General features: G+C 38.4%; 1 protein-coding gene across 5 annotated transcripts in view; it reads left to right on the top strand.

Moving 5' to 3' along the window:
• atp2b3b (ATPase plasma membrane Ca2+ transporting 3b) overlaps nucleotides 1-16,498 on the top strand; it is a 166,824-nt gene that overhangs the window by 71,935 nt on the left and 78,391 nt on the right. For all 5 annotated transcript variants that reach the window (XM_061988268.2, XM_061988235.2, XM_061988243.2 and 2 more), the window contains exons 11-15: nucleotides 1,858-1,990; nucleotides 2,068-2,177; nucleotides 2,296-2,430; nucleotides 6,463-6,569; nucleotides 6,637-6,712. In XM_061988268.2, the coding sequence (XP_061844252.1) occupies nucleotides 1,858-1,990; nucleotides 2,068-2,177; nucleotides 2,296-2,430; nucleotides 6,463-6,569; nucleotides 6,637-6,712 (561 nt within the window). The remainder of the gene's footprint in view (nucleotides 1-1,857; nucleotides 1,991-2,067; nucleotides 2,178-2,295; nucleotides 2,431-6,462; nucleotides 6,570-6,636; nucleotides 6,713-16,498) is intronic.

Raw genomic sequence — 16,498 nt, 5'->3', positions numbered from 1 at the left:
TAAACCGACATCCCACTACAATTCTCAGGGATCCAAAAGGGCCCCACTCATAAAAGTGTTCAAATAAGTCATAATTGATTTTTAATTGAACGCTTAAATCTCTAGGTCAACTTCAGATCTACACTATATTGCCAAAAGTATTTGGCCACCTGCCTTGACTCACATATGAACTTGAAGTGCCATCCCATTCCTAACCAATATGGTTCAATATGATGTCGGCCCACCTTTTGCAGCTATTACAGCTTCAACTCTTCTGGGAAGGCTGTCCACAAGGTTGTGGAGTGTGTTTATAGCAATTTTCGACCATTCTTCCAAAAGCGCATTGGTGAGGTCACACAGTGATGTCGGTCGAGAAGGCCTGGCTCTCAGTTTACGTTCTAATTCATCCCAAAGGTGTTCTATCGGGTTCAGGTCAGGACTATGTTCAGGCCAGTCAAGTTCATCCACACCAGACTCCATCATCCATGTGTTTATTCCACTTGTTATAGGTTTTTTGTAAAAATATTTTTAAAATGTGCGGGCCCTATTTTAGAGACCCCTTAAATCAGGGGTGTTAAACTCAAATACAGAGTGGGCCAAAATATAAAACTGAACAAAAACCGTGGGCCAAGGTTGAACAAATTAACCTTTTGATAGGGACCCAAACAAGTTTTGCATTGAATATTGAACAAGCAAGGCTTATATAACTTTATAGTGACATGCAAAATCGAGTTTCAAATAATAATAATAATAATTAAAAAATATCAATGGCATATCAAATACAATTTAAATAAAAATTGAATGCCTCTTTTCTATTTGCAGCCTTCTGAGGTAAATATCAACATTAACTTTTTCCACAGGCTAATACATTTGAAAATAAAATAATGAATAAACCAACCGTTCAGGACTTTAAACTGCTCAGTTTGCAACACACTGATCTAATCTGATGTGCCCAAGCCAGATACCTGCCATCTTTTCCTGGATGCTAGTTCATTAATGTCGGGGCTCGGGCTTTGAGCTGAAGCAACCCTCATTATCAAACGAAGGTGTTCATCAGTCATTATATCTCGTATTCCACAATCCTGGGGGCGTGCCTTACAGGCACTGCTTTTAAGGTCCTCTACGAGCTGACGTCACGTCCGCTGTTCATCCTTTCTAACAACGTGCCCACCTAGTCACAAGATATGAGCGGCTCCTGTACGCACACTCACGTAAATGCAACGCATACTTCATCAACAGCGATACAGTTTACACTGAGAGTGGCCGTATAAGTAACTTTAACATTGTTAGAAATATACGCCACACTGTGAATCCACACCAAACAAGAATGACAAACACATTTTGGGAGAACATCCGCACAGTAACACAATATAAACACAACAGAACAAATACCCAGAACCCTTTGCAGCACTAGGTGTTGTGCCGGATAATGCACCCCCGGCGTAGAATGCACCCCCTGACGGGAGTGTTATTTCAGCTAAAGCCCACACTTAAAGATTCCACGTGCAAGATTGAATCTATTTAAAAAAAGTTATTTAATAAGAAGCCAAAAGTCCAAAAACAATAATGTTCGTGTTGGAGAAGTTGTGAATGAATGAAATATGAAATCCGTGCTGCAGTCGCTGCTGGGCCACGACATTAGGTACACCTGCAGACTGCAGCACGGATTTCATATTTCATTCAGCTCCGCCGCTGTATATAAATCGGCGGGCCAGCTCTAGTGTTGCTCTAGTAGATATCGCCTCACGGGCCAAGTGAAATCACACCGCGGGCCAAATTTGGCCCGCGGGCCAGAGTTTGACACCCATGCCTTAAATCAAAGTAGAATTGATTATCATCATATGAATGAGTGACGTTTGAGCCCATTGTCTGCCGTAGAAAATGATGAAGGACAACAACCTTGTGCGCCACTTGGACGCGTGTGAGACCATGGGCAACGCCACTGCCATCTGCTCCGACAAGACGGGCACGCTCACCACCAACCGCATGACCGTGGTTCAGGCTTACGTCGGTGAGTCTTGGCACGCAGCGAATCCACGCCAAGCATGGCATCTACCCACATGCATTGAAATGATTGCCGTTGCCTAGGTGACGTGCACCACCGCGTGATCCCGGACCCAGGACAGATCAACCCCCGGATACTGGACATATTAGTCAACGCTATCGCCATCAACAGTGCCTACACCTCCAAGATCTTAGTGAGTCATCTTCTCTTAGAGACACATGTTATTTGTTTTGGTTATTATGAGAGGAACAAAACATTTACATTTACTTTTCATTCACCACTCATCTTCTATTCCAAACATTCACTGTCAGCCACCGGATGTGGAGGGAGGTCTGGCCAAGCAAGTGGGTAACAAGACGGAGTGTGGCCTCCTGGGATTTGTACTGGACCTGCAACAAGACTACATGCCTGTCAGAGAGCAGATCCCTGAAGAGAGACTCTACAAGGTGGGACATCGTATCATTGCCTGTTAAGGTTCCGGAAAATCATTAAAATACCAAACTCGGGCTGACCGATACGGCTGAAAACTGTATCACCATATAAGTGTTTTATATTGGTTGATATCGATAATCATTGATATTTTTTATAACCTCAGGAAAATAAGGAGCAGGAGAAAAATATATTAAATGTTAATGCCCTCACTTATTAGGGCAGAAAGAAAATGTCCACACGCATGGAAAACACTCAAACAATGTCAACAAAATAGTAAAATCACATTGAACACTTAACAATACACTCTTAAAATGAAGGTGCAAAAATAAGGAATATTTAAGAAATGCATCATAAAGTGTAAGAAATTAGTGCAAAGTGTCAAAATGTAAACATAGAGAAATGTGAAAATAACTATTTTCTGCAGGTTTAGTGGCAGGAAGTTACAGCTGTGCTCTAAAGGGTGAGCGCGGTTAAGGTGGTGTGGCACCTTGCATCATTTACAGACCACATTGTTCTGATACAGTCCCTTTTGAAAAAATCCCAAAACTTTCCCGGTGATGTTTCCTCTTTTATCCACAATTTCTTAATTTTAACTTTCTCTTCTCACTCCATGCAAAGAATCAACCAAACCTGATCGTTGATACTGTCACCTGATTGGCTTATTAGCGTGTACCTCCCACTGATCAGTTATCACTTCCTGTGTTGCTCGGTTACCAGAGAGCTAGTGCCTTTGTTCATGCAACCAACCTTGCTTCCATACTTCCGCTTTCCCCCGACAAAGAAGAAAACTAAATTACAGAACGTTTTATCGAACTCATTTTTTATTGACTTCGATTACCTCTCTGTCGCGATATATTGATATCGTTTTATCTCCCGCCCTTATCAAAACTAAACATGAATAAACTATAGAGGTATTGAATGCAACATTTTACCATTAGCGGTCTTTCAAATATGGGTGTCCCGATACAACTTTTTCACTGGTAATACTGAGATATTGGCGCTTTGAGTCACTAATATGAGCCGATACGATATCTGCATTAATCATACATACTTGTCAGTGAGAGACCAATGGTAGCTAAGAAAAACACTAACATATTTATTATTAACCTTGCAGAGACTTGTGCCGTCTTTAAGGTAAAGTGGAGCAGTATTTTTTTTTTTAAATAGTGACACCTAGTGGACGTGTTAATTGATAATTAATTAAGTTAAATGTTTGAAACCGTCATGCCGATGCTAACTTTTCCAAGCATTATATTCCGTCACCTTACAACTTTCTTACAACTTTCCAGCACAAAAAAAGCATCCAAACAGATGAATGAGTGATTATTACATTTGAACAGAAGTGTAGATAGAACATGTTAAAACAGAAAGTGATCAGATATTAACAGTAAATGAACAAGTAGATGAATCAATCCATCCATCTATCCATTTTCTACCTCTTTTCTCTTACGGGGTTGGTTAGCAGTGGGTGCTGGAGCCTGTCCCAGCTGCACACGGGCGGAAGGCGGGGTACACCCTGGACAAGTCGCCACCTCATCGCAGGGCCAACACGGATAAACAACCTTCACACTCACATTCACACACTAGGGCCAATTTAGTGTTGCCATTCAGCCTATCCCCAGGTGCATGTCTTTGGAGGTGGGAGGAAGCCGGAGTACCCGGAGGGAACCCACGCAGTCACGGGGAGAACATGCAAACTCCACACAGAAAGATCCTGACCCCAGGATCGAACCCAGGACCTTCATATTGTGAGGCACACGTACTAACCTCTGTCCACCGTGCTGCCCTAAATAGATGAATAATGTTGACAAAATAAAAGAATGGGAAATGACACAATATGTTACTGCATACATCAGCAGTAGGGCTGTGAATCTTTGGGTGTCCCACGATTGGATTCAATATCGATTCTTGGGGTCACGATTCGATTCAAAATCGATTTTTTTTTAAAATTCAACACGATTCTCGATTCAAAAACAATTTTTTCCCGATTCAAAACGATTCTCTATTCATTCAATACATAGGATTTCAGCAGGATCTACCCCAGTCTGCTGACATGCAAGCAGAGTAGTAGATTTTTGTAAAAAGCTTTTGTAATTGTAAAGGACAATGTTTTATCAACCGATTGCAATAATGTAAATTTGTTTTTACCTATTAAATGAACCAAAAATATAACTTATTTTATCTTTGTGAAAATATTGGACACAGTGTGTTGTCAAGAGATGCGATGCAAGTGTAAGCCACTGTGACACTATTGTTCCTTTTTTTTTTTTTTTTATAAATGTCTAATGATAATGTCAATGAGCGATTTTAATCACTGCTATGTTGAAATTGTAACTAATATTGATACTATGGTTGATAATATTCATTTTTGTTTCACTATTTTGGTTTGTTCTGTGTCGTGTTTGTGTCTCCGCTCAATTGCTCTGTTTATTGCAGTTCTGAGTCGGGTTTGGTTTTGGAATTGGATTGCATTGTTATGGTATTGCTGTGTATTGTTTTGTTGGATTGATTAATTAAATGAAAAAAAAATAATAATAATGATAATAATAAAAAAGCGATTTAAAAAAAATGAGAATCGATTCTGAATCGCACAACGTGAGAATCGCGATTCAAATTCAAATCGATTTTTTCCCACACCCCTATTCAGCAGACTAATTAGGAGACTTTTGTTTGCTTTCTTACTACTAAAATATAAGTTGTTTAGTATGTTCAACATCTACGGGGACGGCGTGGCGAAGTTGGGAGAGTGGCCGTGCCAGCAATCTGAGGGTTACTGGTTTAATCTCCACCTTCTACCATCCTAGTCACGTCCGTTGTGTCCTTGAGCAAGACACTTCACCCTTGCTCCTGATGGGCCTGGTTAGCGCCGCGCATGGCAGCTCCCGCCATCAGTGTGTGAATGTGTGTGTGTGAATGGGTGAATGTGGAAATAGTGTCAAAGCGCTTTGAGTTCCTTAAAAAAAAAGGTAGAAAAGCGCTATACAAGTACAACCCGTTTACCATTTACCATCTTATTTAATGCATAATTTAAATAAGATTGCAATAAGAAATGTATGTTTAATGTATCATAAGATTTTGTATTAAAATTAAGACAAAAATGCCAATTTTTGTGGTCCCTTTGATTTAGAAAAGTATCAAAAAGTATGGAAATGCATTTTGGTACTGGTACCAAAATATTGGTATCGGGACAACCCAAGCATGTGCTAATAGTTTTTCACAAAATTATACAAGAGCTCTTTGATTTTGTTTTTGTATGGGTTTATAGAATAATTCTAATCAAATCTTAAGCCAAATAAGCTAAAAACAAAATAATTAACCATAGACAACATTTATTTTCCACTTATTGTATGATTAATATGTACAACCAATCAGTGGTGCCGCTACAACAAATCATCTGTTTTGTCCAATGAATGGCGCAAATGAATGTCAACCCAGCCCATGAGAGCGAAGAAGAACGGGACTTAAACAGGAAGTCAAGTCACAGCGAGTGGAGTGATACGTTCCCACTGAATCCTAGAGCAGGGGTAGGGAACATATGGCTCTCGAGCCAGATGTGGCTCTTTTGATGGCTGCATCTGGCTCACAGATAAATCTTAGCTGACATTGCTTAACATAATAAGTAATGAATAATTCCGTTGGTAATCACAGTGTTAAAAATAACGTTCAAAATATAAAACATTCTCATGCATTTTAATCCATCCATCCGTTTTGTACTGCACCTGTTCAAGAAGTTGCATTAATGGTAAGAAGTAATGGTTAGCTTCAGAATAACAATGTTATTAAAAAGAATAAGAGACTTATTATACTCTAAAAATGTTGGTCTTACTTAAAAATGCACGCATTTAGTTGTATTGAGTGTTAAAAAATATTATATGGCTCTCACAGAAATACATTTTAAATTATTTTGGCTTTCATGGCTCTCTCAGCCAAAAGGTTCCCGACCCCTGTCCTAGAGATTAAACATCCACTATATTGAACTTGCACGCATTACAAACATGCCCACATAGCATTAGTATAAGTATTAATAACTTCGTATTTTCTCTCAGGTGTATACCTTTAACTCGGTGCGTAAATCCATGAGCACAGTGACCAAGCTGCCAGATGGTTCCTTCCGTCTCTTCAGCAAAGGAGCCTCGGAGATCATGCTAAAAAAGTGAGTGGAAACAACCAACACCGGATATTTGTCAATAAACACAATTGTCTCATCTCTCTCTCCCCAGGTGTTCTTACATACTCGATCCCAATGGAGAATCTCGGACTTTCCGCCCACGTGACAGAGATGAGATGGTCAAACAGGTGAGAAGTTTTGTCCTAATATTTAAGACAGTGATAAAGTTGTCATAGGAACATGAGTTATTAAAACGTCTCTACTTTTTAATAAAACAAAGAGCTGCCATAAATGTGTGTGTCACGTGGGGTTCGCAGCTAGCTGCGGGGTTGTTCTTCCAATGCAAAATAGACGGCTCCGGACAACAGCGTGAAGGTAGGCTAGGATTTATTAATATAAATCACGCACTACCGCGAACATAAACAATACAACAACTACAACAACAAAAAAAAGGCAAGCGTGCCTAAAACGCAAGTGAGGATAATCTTAAACAGAAACTATGGCATGGACATGGAAACTTACTTGGACAGAGCAAGACATAAACCGGTGTGACATCAAAACAACGCAGGCAGAACGAGTGATGAACAAAGGTAGGCTTAAATAACAGTGACATGATTGGTGACAGGTGTGTGTGAGTCCGAACGTGAAACAGGTGCGTGACGTGACAGGTGAAACTAATGGTTGCTATGGTGACAAAACAAAAGTGCACAAAAAGTCCAAAATTTAAACCGAACATTACTAAAACAAAACATGATCACACAGACATGACACTGTGACCAAATTTAAAATAGCTGACATGTTGTCAATGCTATGCTATTTAAGCTAGCGCCCTAGGATTAGCTGAGTTTACCATAATAAATCAATCAATCAATCAATCAATGTTTATTTATATAGCCCTAAATCACAAGTGTCTCAAAGGGCTGCACAAGCCACATCCTCGGTACAGAGCCCACATAAGGGCAAGGAAAAACTTGAAGAGGAGAGGACCGCATATGTGGGTAACCCCCCCCCCCCTCTAGGGGAGACCGAATGCATTGGATGTCGAGTGGGTCTGACATAATATTGTGAGAGTCCAGTCCATAGTGGATCCAACATAATAGTAAGAGTCCAGTCCATAGTGGGGCCACCAGGACACCATCCCGAGCGGAGACGAGTCAGCAGCGCAGAGGGAGAGAGGAGCAGAGGACAAAAGAAAAGAAACGGCAGATCAACTGGTCTAAAAGGGGGGTCTATTTAAAGGCTAGAGTATACAAATGAGTTTTAAGATGGGACTTAAATGCTTCTACTGAGGTAACATCTCTAATTGTTACCGGGAGGGCATTCCATAGTACTGGAGCCCGAATAGAAAACGCTCTATAGCCCGCAGACTTTTTTGGGGCTCTGGGAATCACTAATAAGCCGGAGTTCTTTGAACGCAGATTTCTTGCAGGGACATATGGTACAATACAATCGACAAGATAGGCTGGAGCTAGACCGTGTAGTATTTTATACGTAAGTAGTAAAACCTTAAAGTCGCATCTTAAGTGCACAGGAAGCCAGTGCAGGTGAGCCAGTATAGGCGTAATATGATCAAACTTTCTTGTTCTTGTCAAAAGTCTAGCAGCCGCATTTTGTACCAACTGTAATCTTTTAATGGTAGACATAGGGACACCCGAAAACTGAAATTGTTTTGACCACCTATTTACTTTATTTCTCTCTCATTTTGTTACTTTTTTTTTTTCTTTTTTTTTCTTTTTCTTTTTATTGACATCCAGCATCAAACATTCCTATACATAACATCAGGGGTCACCAACGCAGTGCCCGCGGGCACCAGGTAGCCTGTAAGGACCAGATGTGTAGCCCGCTGGCCTGTTCTAAAAATAGCTCAAATAGCAGCACTTACCAGTGAGCTGCCTCTATTTTTTTAATTTTATTTATTTACTAGCAAGCTGGTCTCGCTTTGCTCAACATTTTTAATTCTAAGAGAGACAAAACTCAAATAGAATTTGAAAATCCAAGAAAATATTTTAAAGACTTGGTCTTCACTAACTGACAAAGAAACAGATAACAGATTTGGTGTCCAGTTCAAAGTGTGACATGATTTATTTAAACATTTGAGAGTTGACTTTTGTATTTTACGTGAGTTATTATTTGTACAAACATGGTGCAAAGTAATTCATGATTTGTTAAAAATGTTAGTGGCTAGCTAGTTAAAATGGGATATTGTGATTTCACAAGACTGTCTTAGAAGTGATCATTTGAAAATGTTCAATTTGAAAAATGTGCACTTAGAGAAAATATAAAAATAAAATGTTGCATATTGATATTTATCTGTTTCTATATATATTTATTGTGAGAAATCATTAAGATGATCAGTGTTTCCACAAAGATAAATATCATTAATTATTAATAATAACATAGAGTTAAAGGTAAATTGAGCAAATTGGCTATTTCTGGCAATTTATTTAAGTGTGTATCAAACTGGTAGCCCTTCGCATTAATCAGTACCCAAGAAGTAGCTCTTTGTTTCAAAAAGGTTGATGACCCCTGCATTACATCATATTCACATACATCATATATCTGTTGTCTGCCCTAAGTGTCAAAATATTTTTTGTTTATATTCCAACCATACCACCACCCACTCCTCCCAAAAAAAGAAAGAAACAGCAAAAAAACAAAGTAATATCTACAAATACATCAAAAAGAAATAATAATACATTAATAAAAATAATAATCAGAAATAAAATACAATATCCACAGATACATATATATATATATATATATATATATACATATATATATATATATATATATATATATATATATGTATACACACACATACATATATATGTATATATATATATATATATATATATATATATATATATATATATATATATATATATATATATATATATACACATAGGGAGTAATCTTTTTTTTTAAACAGTACAATCACTAATTCGAAAAATTAAAGTCTGGATTATGGGGCGTGACATAGTTGACCCAGTTCTCCCAGTATGAAGTACATTTCTCCAATTTATAATTAATAAAGGCAGTTATCTTGTCCATTTTATATATGTCCATTGTTGTTTCCATCCATTGCTTCAAAGTTGGGCTCTCCTGGGATATCCATTTCCTAGTAATGGTCTTTTTACAAGCCACTAGTAGGATATTCATCAAGTGTTTATCTTTCTTCAGCCAGTCCTGAGGTATATGTCCAAAAAACAAAGTTTTACTTTCAAGGGGTATTTCACGTTTGAAAATATCCTGTAGAGCTTGGTGTATCTCTTTCCAATAGTCCTTTATGGTGGCGCAGTCCCAGAAAACATGGTAGTGATTTCCATTTTGTTACTTTTTGTTTTAACTTTGTGTAGTATTCGTGATATTTTTCACCACTGAAGATCCATGTTTTAAGCTAAGCTAGGCAAATAGCAGTTAGCAAGTGAACCTCCATACAGAGGTTTACAAGTAAAGGTGTGTACAGTACTTACAGTACCGGTGTTTGTCTGAAAAAGTCTGAAAAAAGTGGCCTTCAGGCATTACAAATGCACTGTCAGGTGCTCCTTTTTGTTTGCATTTTATTAATCTGCAAAGTTGTCTTTTTTTCTTCTGCAAAGCTAAAAGAAAGTACAGGCAATCCATACAAGGAAACAAATAAACAGATAAAAACTAGCATCTTAAAGGGAAACTGCATTTTTAAAATTTATTTTGCAAATCATTCACAATCTTCATGTGACACAAGTTGACATATATGGTTTTTAAATGCATTCCAACTCATAAATAAACATTAGCAAATCTAGCTAATAATGAAGCTAAAGGGTGCCGCCTATAAAGCGCTCTAAAAAACATAAAAAAAACCATCAACATGTTATATACACACTGTGTATATGTAATGTAGTAACATTTATAATAGCATGTATTATTTACACATTTTGCTCATTTTAAGCATACGGCGGCGTATTCATTTCACAGATGCATCACGACGTTAATTTTCCTTCAACAACAACAACAGCACTACTAATCATGGGAGACAACAAAGATTGCTTTGGGACAAATTATGATCCAGAAACTTGTATTTTAAGCCTGAATATAAGGAGGATGATCTACAAGTTTTAGAAGCTGTGTGCTAAACAGATGCCGCTTTAGTGAAACACATCATCATGTAGCAATATTGCTAAGTGCTAAACAAGATATACAAACATAATAAAACAATCACTTACTTTACAATGTCTGCTCTCACTTTGATGCCGACTGATAGGATGTTTATATCTTCCCGTTTACATGACGAATTATTCATAATCCTCACAAAAGGGTTACAAAAAAAACAAAAAACAAGCGTTTTTCCATGTCTTTCTCGCCATCTCCAGGTCTAAATTAGATGTCAAAGTTGACCAACTTGTCGGTTTATGTCCACAACCTTCTACTATCCAGGTGAGAGACATGATTTATAATCTAGAATTAACATTAATCAACTCGGAGGCGATGCAGCAGCTCATTATATCAATATAGCAGCATAAACTCGTTAGCGCTCTGTGATCATGACGTCGCTAGTCGTGTTAGTAATAACAATATTGCCAATGTTGGGTTAATATTCAGGTCATGACGTGTAAATGGAGTATGGTTAGTTGTTTTTTAATGTTTTTTAGAGGGCTTCCTGGGACCTTAAGCCACCTTGTACTTGCCATATATTACAACTTAGAATGCATAAAAAGGGAAAACAAATGTGTTAATGATAAAGATTGTGAATGATAGGCACAATTCCAAAAATGTGTAGTTCCCCTTTTAGATTAATTAGAAAGCTTCACAGTAACAGAAAACAGTAACACAGAAACAAAACTTAATTTCCCAGAATTGCTTAAGATATGTGTCTTGTTCTTCTTACATGTTCAACCAATCACATTTTGCTTTGCAGAAAGAATACACATTTGTGATGGTAGTCATTGTACTGGTGCTATGCAAATGTAAATGTAGTTTACACTACCGTGACGTTACCAAATATAAAGGTACAACAATGCATTGTAAATGGCTGGTCAGAAGTGCTAATAACGGATATTGTTAAAGCGAAGTCCATTGTTTACATGCAGGGCAGCCATTTTTTAAACAAACTAGGGAGTGGTAAGAAATCTGCGACTTTTCGGGTCATAAATCCAACTTTGAGGTGCGTTCCATCCAGTTGAAGTTCCAACTAAGAAATCGGAAATTCCGACTTCCCAGTACCAATGGAACGCTCCATTAGGCCAATCAGCATCATTTTTAACAATGGAGTTTGTCAACTATCTCATCAAAACTCATGTTTGTTTCTTGTGTAGACGAAGCAGGAACAGCAACTTGTAACAGCAACTTACAACATAGTATTAACTTTTTATTCCTCAAACTTCCTGTTCTTGTCTACAGCCCTAAGCATTTTGGGTAATGTAGTATATAAACATTTGGCAACACACCAGCGTCCTCACTTCCTAGTTTATATGTATTTATTTATGTATGTAACGTTTGTTGATCTAGGTTATGGTAATTAAGAACATGTTTTCATTAACTATGCTGACCTAGTAAAGAGGCAGCATTTATGTAACCCACGTGGTTCGGTCCCTGCCTATTCCGTTCCGCACCGGACTCAAACCCTGGTCGTCCACATGGGAGGCGAGCGGGCTGACTACCGGGCTATCAACTCGAAAGCCAGCTTTTCTCTTGAAGTCGTCAGGGAGTGAGGTTTGCTAACGTACACATGGCCCAGCCACGCTGGCTCTGTTACACTCAGTGGCGGGACATGCGTTTCCCACCTAGGCCTTCAATGATTACCTCTCAAAATACCATCGTTGATGTCACCACATGACCATTGCTGGAGAAATACTATACAGAAACACATTTACGCACTCTGGGCATTGTACAAAACGGGTTATTTTCTGGCGCATTTAAAAATCAATAAACCAGCATCAGCATTTAAAACATATCTTATGTGGTACTGTCAAAATTTAAATTGCAAAAAACATATTAAACGTGAAAAAATAAAGAAATAAAATATCTGAACTCACATCGCTGGGACAGCTGAGCTCTTTAAATATCCTTCTTGAAAATGGCCTCGCAAACATATGTGTTGTCTTGTCTAAGCATAAAAGATGCAGACGAGGCGTGTTGGCTGAGTTCTTAAAGTTTACACCACAGCGTGCTCATCAAAAACATCCAGCTGCCGGCATGTCAACCTTAACGGGGCTACTGCGCATGCTCGTCACTACTGTGGCATGCTGGGTAATGGAGTTCTTATGTTACCTAGCTCATAACATCAAAATATATAGCTGCTTTAGGCCACCTAGAAGGCCTTACTGACAACAACTCGTGATCTGATTGGCTATCGCAACTGTCTGTCAAATGTTCGTGTCAGTGTACGGACGCCCGCATTGCTGACTCTGAAGGCCCTGGCAGATTTGGTACAGCATGGCAACATAAGCTATCTGAATTCTGATTGGATGAAAACTCTATAAACTAAAAACAACAGCGCTGGAAGGAGCATAATATGACATGAAGAGAATATGAATAATTTTAGATATTTAGGGAAAGTAAATAAAAAATTACTTGTATCTTTAATTATGATCATGATTTCTGGTTATGTTAGGCCAGCAGAGAAGGCCTTGCTGGTTCTGACGGCACACCACTGGTTACACTCACCCCCGTAAACCTGCAACTTGCGGACAACAGAGCAGACAGCAGACAAGAAGGATGTCTTAGTCGTCTTTCCTTCTGTAATTATTAAGGGTGTAAATCTTTGGGCACCTAACGATTTGGTCCGATTGCGATTCCAGGGGTGACTATTCGATTCAGAAACGAGTCCTCGATTCAACACAATTTTTGATTCAAACCGTGAATCACAGTGTATTATTTGGTATAATAATTTTACTGAAACTTTTTCAAAAAAAAGTTTACAGGTTGCATGAGGATGGCCTAAAAACGTCTCTTTAATAATAATAAAATAATCATATATATTTTTTTCAAATCGATTTTTTAAAATTATGGATCAATTTAGAATCTGGATTAATCAGAATTGTGATTCAAATGGGAATCAATTTTTTGGGCTCCCCTAGTAATTATGATTAATTATTAGGGGTGTCATTTTTTCTTTTTCAAATAAATCGTGATTCTTATTTGTAACAATTCTAAATCGAGTAAAAAAAATTCTTAAATATTTTTTTTATTTTTTTTTAATCTGTCCTGTCCAGCCACTAAGACAAATCATATTGTTGATGTAGATGATCACATCTGCTGTACAGATTTACTTTAGAAAGGAGAAGTGTTGGATACTTCTCTTCTTGCCTTATTTGTATTTGACTAAATGTTTGGGTAGGAATTTATTGAACAAAACCAGTTTTCTTTTAAGTAATATACAAAACCCAAAACCAGTAAAGTTGGCATGTTGTGTAAATCGTAAATGAAAACAGAGTACAATGATTTGCAAATCCTTTTCAACCTATACTCAATTGAATAGACGGCAAAGACAAGATACTTAACGTTTGAAATGGAAAACTTTGTTATTTTTTGCAAATATTAGCTCATTTGGAATTTGATGCCTGCAACATGTTTCAAAAGAGCTGGCACAGGGGGCAAAAAAGACTGAGAAAGTTGAGGAATGCTCATCAAACACTTATTTGGAACTACCCACAGGTGAACAGGCTACGTAATTGGGAACAGGTGGGTGCCATGATTGGGTACAAAAGCAGCTTCCATGAAATGCTCAGTCATTCACAAACAAGGATGGGGCAAGGCTCACCACTTTGTCAACAAACGCGTGAGCAAATTTTCGAACAGTTTGTAAACATCATTTCTCAACCAGCTATTGCAAGGAATTTAGGAATATCACAATCTACGGTCTTTAATATCATCAAAAGGTTCAGAGAATCTGGAGAAATCACTGCATGTAAGCGATAATATTACGGACCTTCGATCCCTCAGGCGGTACTGCATCAAAAGGCGACATCTGTGTGTAAAGGATATCACCACATGGGCTCAGGAACACTTCAGAAAACCACTGTCTCAGTAACTACAGTTCGTCGCTACATTTGTAAGTGCAAGTTAAAACTCTACTATGCATAGCCACAGCCATTTATCAATAACACCCAAAAACGCTGCCGGCTTCGCTGGGCCCGAGCTCATCTAAGATGAACTGATGCAAAGTGGAAAAGTGTTCTGTGGACTGACGAGTCCACATTACAAATGTTTTTTTGGAAACTGTGGACGTTGTGTCCTTCAGAACAAAGAGGAAAAGAACCATCCATTGTTATAGGCGCAAAGTTGAAAAGCCAGCATCTGTGATGGTATGGGGGTGTATTAGTGCCCAAGGCATGGGTAACTTACACATCTGTGAAGGCACCATTAATGCTGAATGGTACATACAGGTTTTGGGGCAACATATGTTGCCATCCAAGCAACGTTCACATGGACACCCCTGCTTATTTTAGCAAGACAATGCCAAGCCACGTGTTACAACAGTGTGGCTTCATAGTAAAAGAGTGCGGGTACTAGACTGGCCTGCCTGCAGTCCAGACCTGTGTCCCATTAAAAATGTGTGGCGCAATATGAAGCCTAAAATACCACATAGGAGACCCCGGACTGTTGAACAACTTAAGCTGTACATCAAACAAGAATGGGGAAGAATTCCACCTGAAAAGGTTAAAAAATGTGTCTCCTCAGTTCCCAAACTTTTACTGAGTGTTGTTAAAATGAAAGGCCATGTAACACAGTGGTAAAAAAAGGCCCCTGTGCCAACTCTTTTGCAATGTGTTGCTGCTATTAAATTCTAAGTTAGTGATTATTTGCCAAAAAAATTAAGTTTCTCAGTTTAAACATTAAATATCTTGTCTTTGCAGTCTATTCAATTGAATGTAAGTTGAAAAGGATTTGCAAATCATTGTATTCTGTTTGTATTTACGAATTACACAATGTGCCAACTTCACTGGTTTTGGGTTTTGTAGAATTTATTCACAGCTGTTTATCTATTTTATGGAGGAATGTAGTTAATCGTAGAACTGGCCAATGGTCTTAAAAAGTATTGATTTTGAATCGAGAATCGATTCTGAATCGAATCGGTGGTGCCCAAGGATTCACCGCCCTATTAATTATTAATAATGATAATTCACTTAAACAGTCCAGTATTTTGACGATGAGCTCTGAGGATTTGCTTTTACTGCCATCTGGTGTCTACTTTTAGTTCTGCGGTATAAAACGAGTAAAACATCAATACAGTTTTTGTTTTAAAAATTTGGGTTGAAATCCTGTGCTTTTTGAGGTACATTCTAAAACATTGATCCCAAATGTATAAAATCACAAGTTGATTCAATGTTATTGAAAAACAAATGTAGGCATTCTCGGTTGCAAAAATGACAAAAAAAAAAGACAAAATCCTGGCAGCACTAAATTTGATCCTGACAGTTGACATGAAAGATAAGCGTGATGAGCGTTAAGCTGGATGTGAACAAGTATGCCATCAGCATTTATCCCATTTGTTATCGTTGCAGCACAATTGCAACATCAGTGGAAAGTAGTGGTCAGCGAGGCGCAACTATTTGCTCCACAAACAGATTTGTTTATGCAGCGTGAGCGAGCCCTTCCTTGACTGACAGGCTGACTGACCTAAATCTGCCTCACGGCGACCTCGGCTTACGCCACCGGAAAAATAGCTCTCCTCCTTACACAACTGTATTCCAGCCCACTTATTCCGCCTGCATTGTGGCAGCTTCGTGCCACCTCTGCTCTTCATCATATTGCTGTCTGCAGCAGGATGGGTTGGGGGGGCTTTTCCCCTTAGCGTTGTCAGAAAGAATCCCAGCAAAATGCTTAAAAGGTCACCAGACATCAACCTCAAATTGCATGAAGACAATTATATTAAGCGTTAGCGGATTTTAGGGGCGTCGATAAAACACGTATCCGGATCTAAACTCTTCTTTTTAAGGCTCAGATACAAGCAGTCCTACGTGTAAAGGCAGTTTTTTTAATTAAAAACTTTATTT

This window comes from Nerophis lumbriciformis, linkage group LG01 (genome assembly GCF_033978685.3).
Source record: "Nerophis lumbriciformis linkage group LG01, RoL_Nlum_v2.1, whole genome shotgun sequence".
Classification (NCBI taxonomy): Eukaryota; Metazoa; Chordata; class Actinopteri; order Syngnathiformes; family Syngnathidae; genus Nerophis; species Nerophis lumbriciformis.
This window is presented reverse-complemented; position numbering and strand designations above follow the sequence as displayed.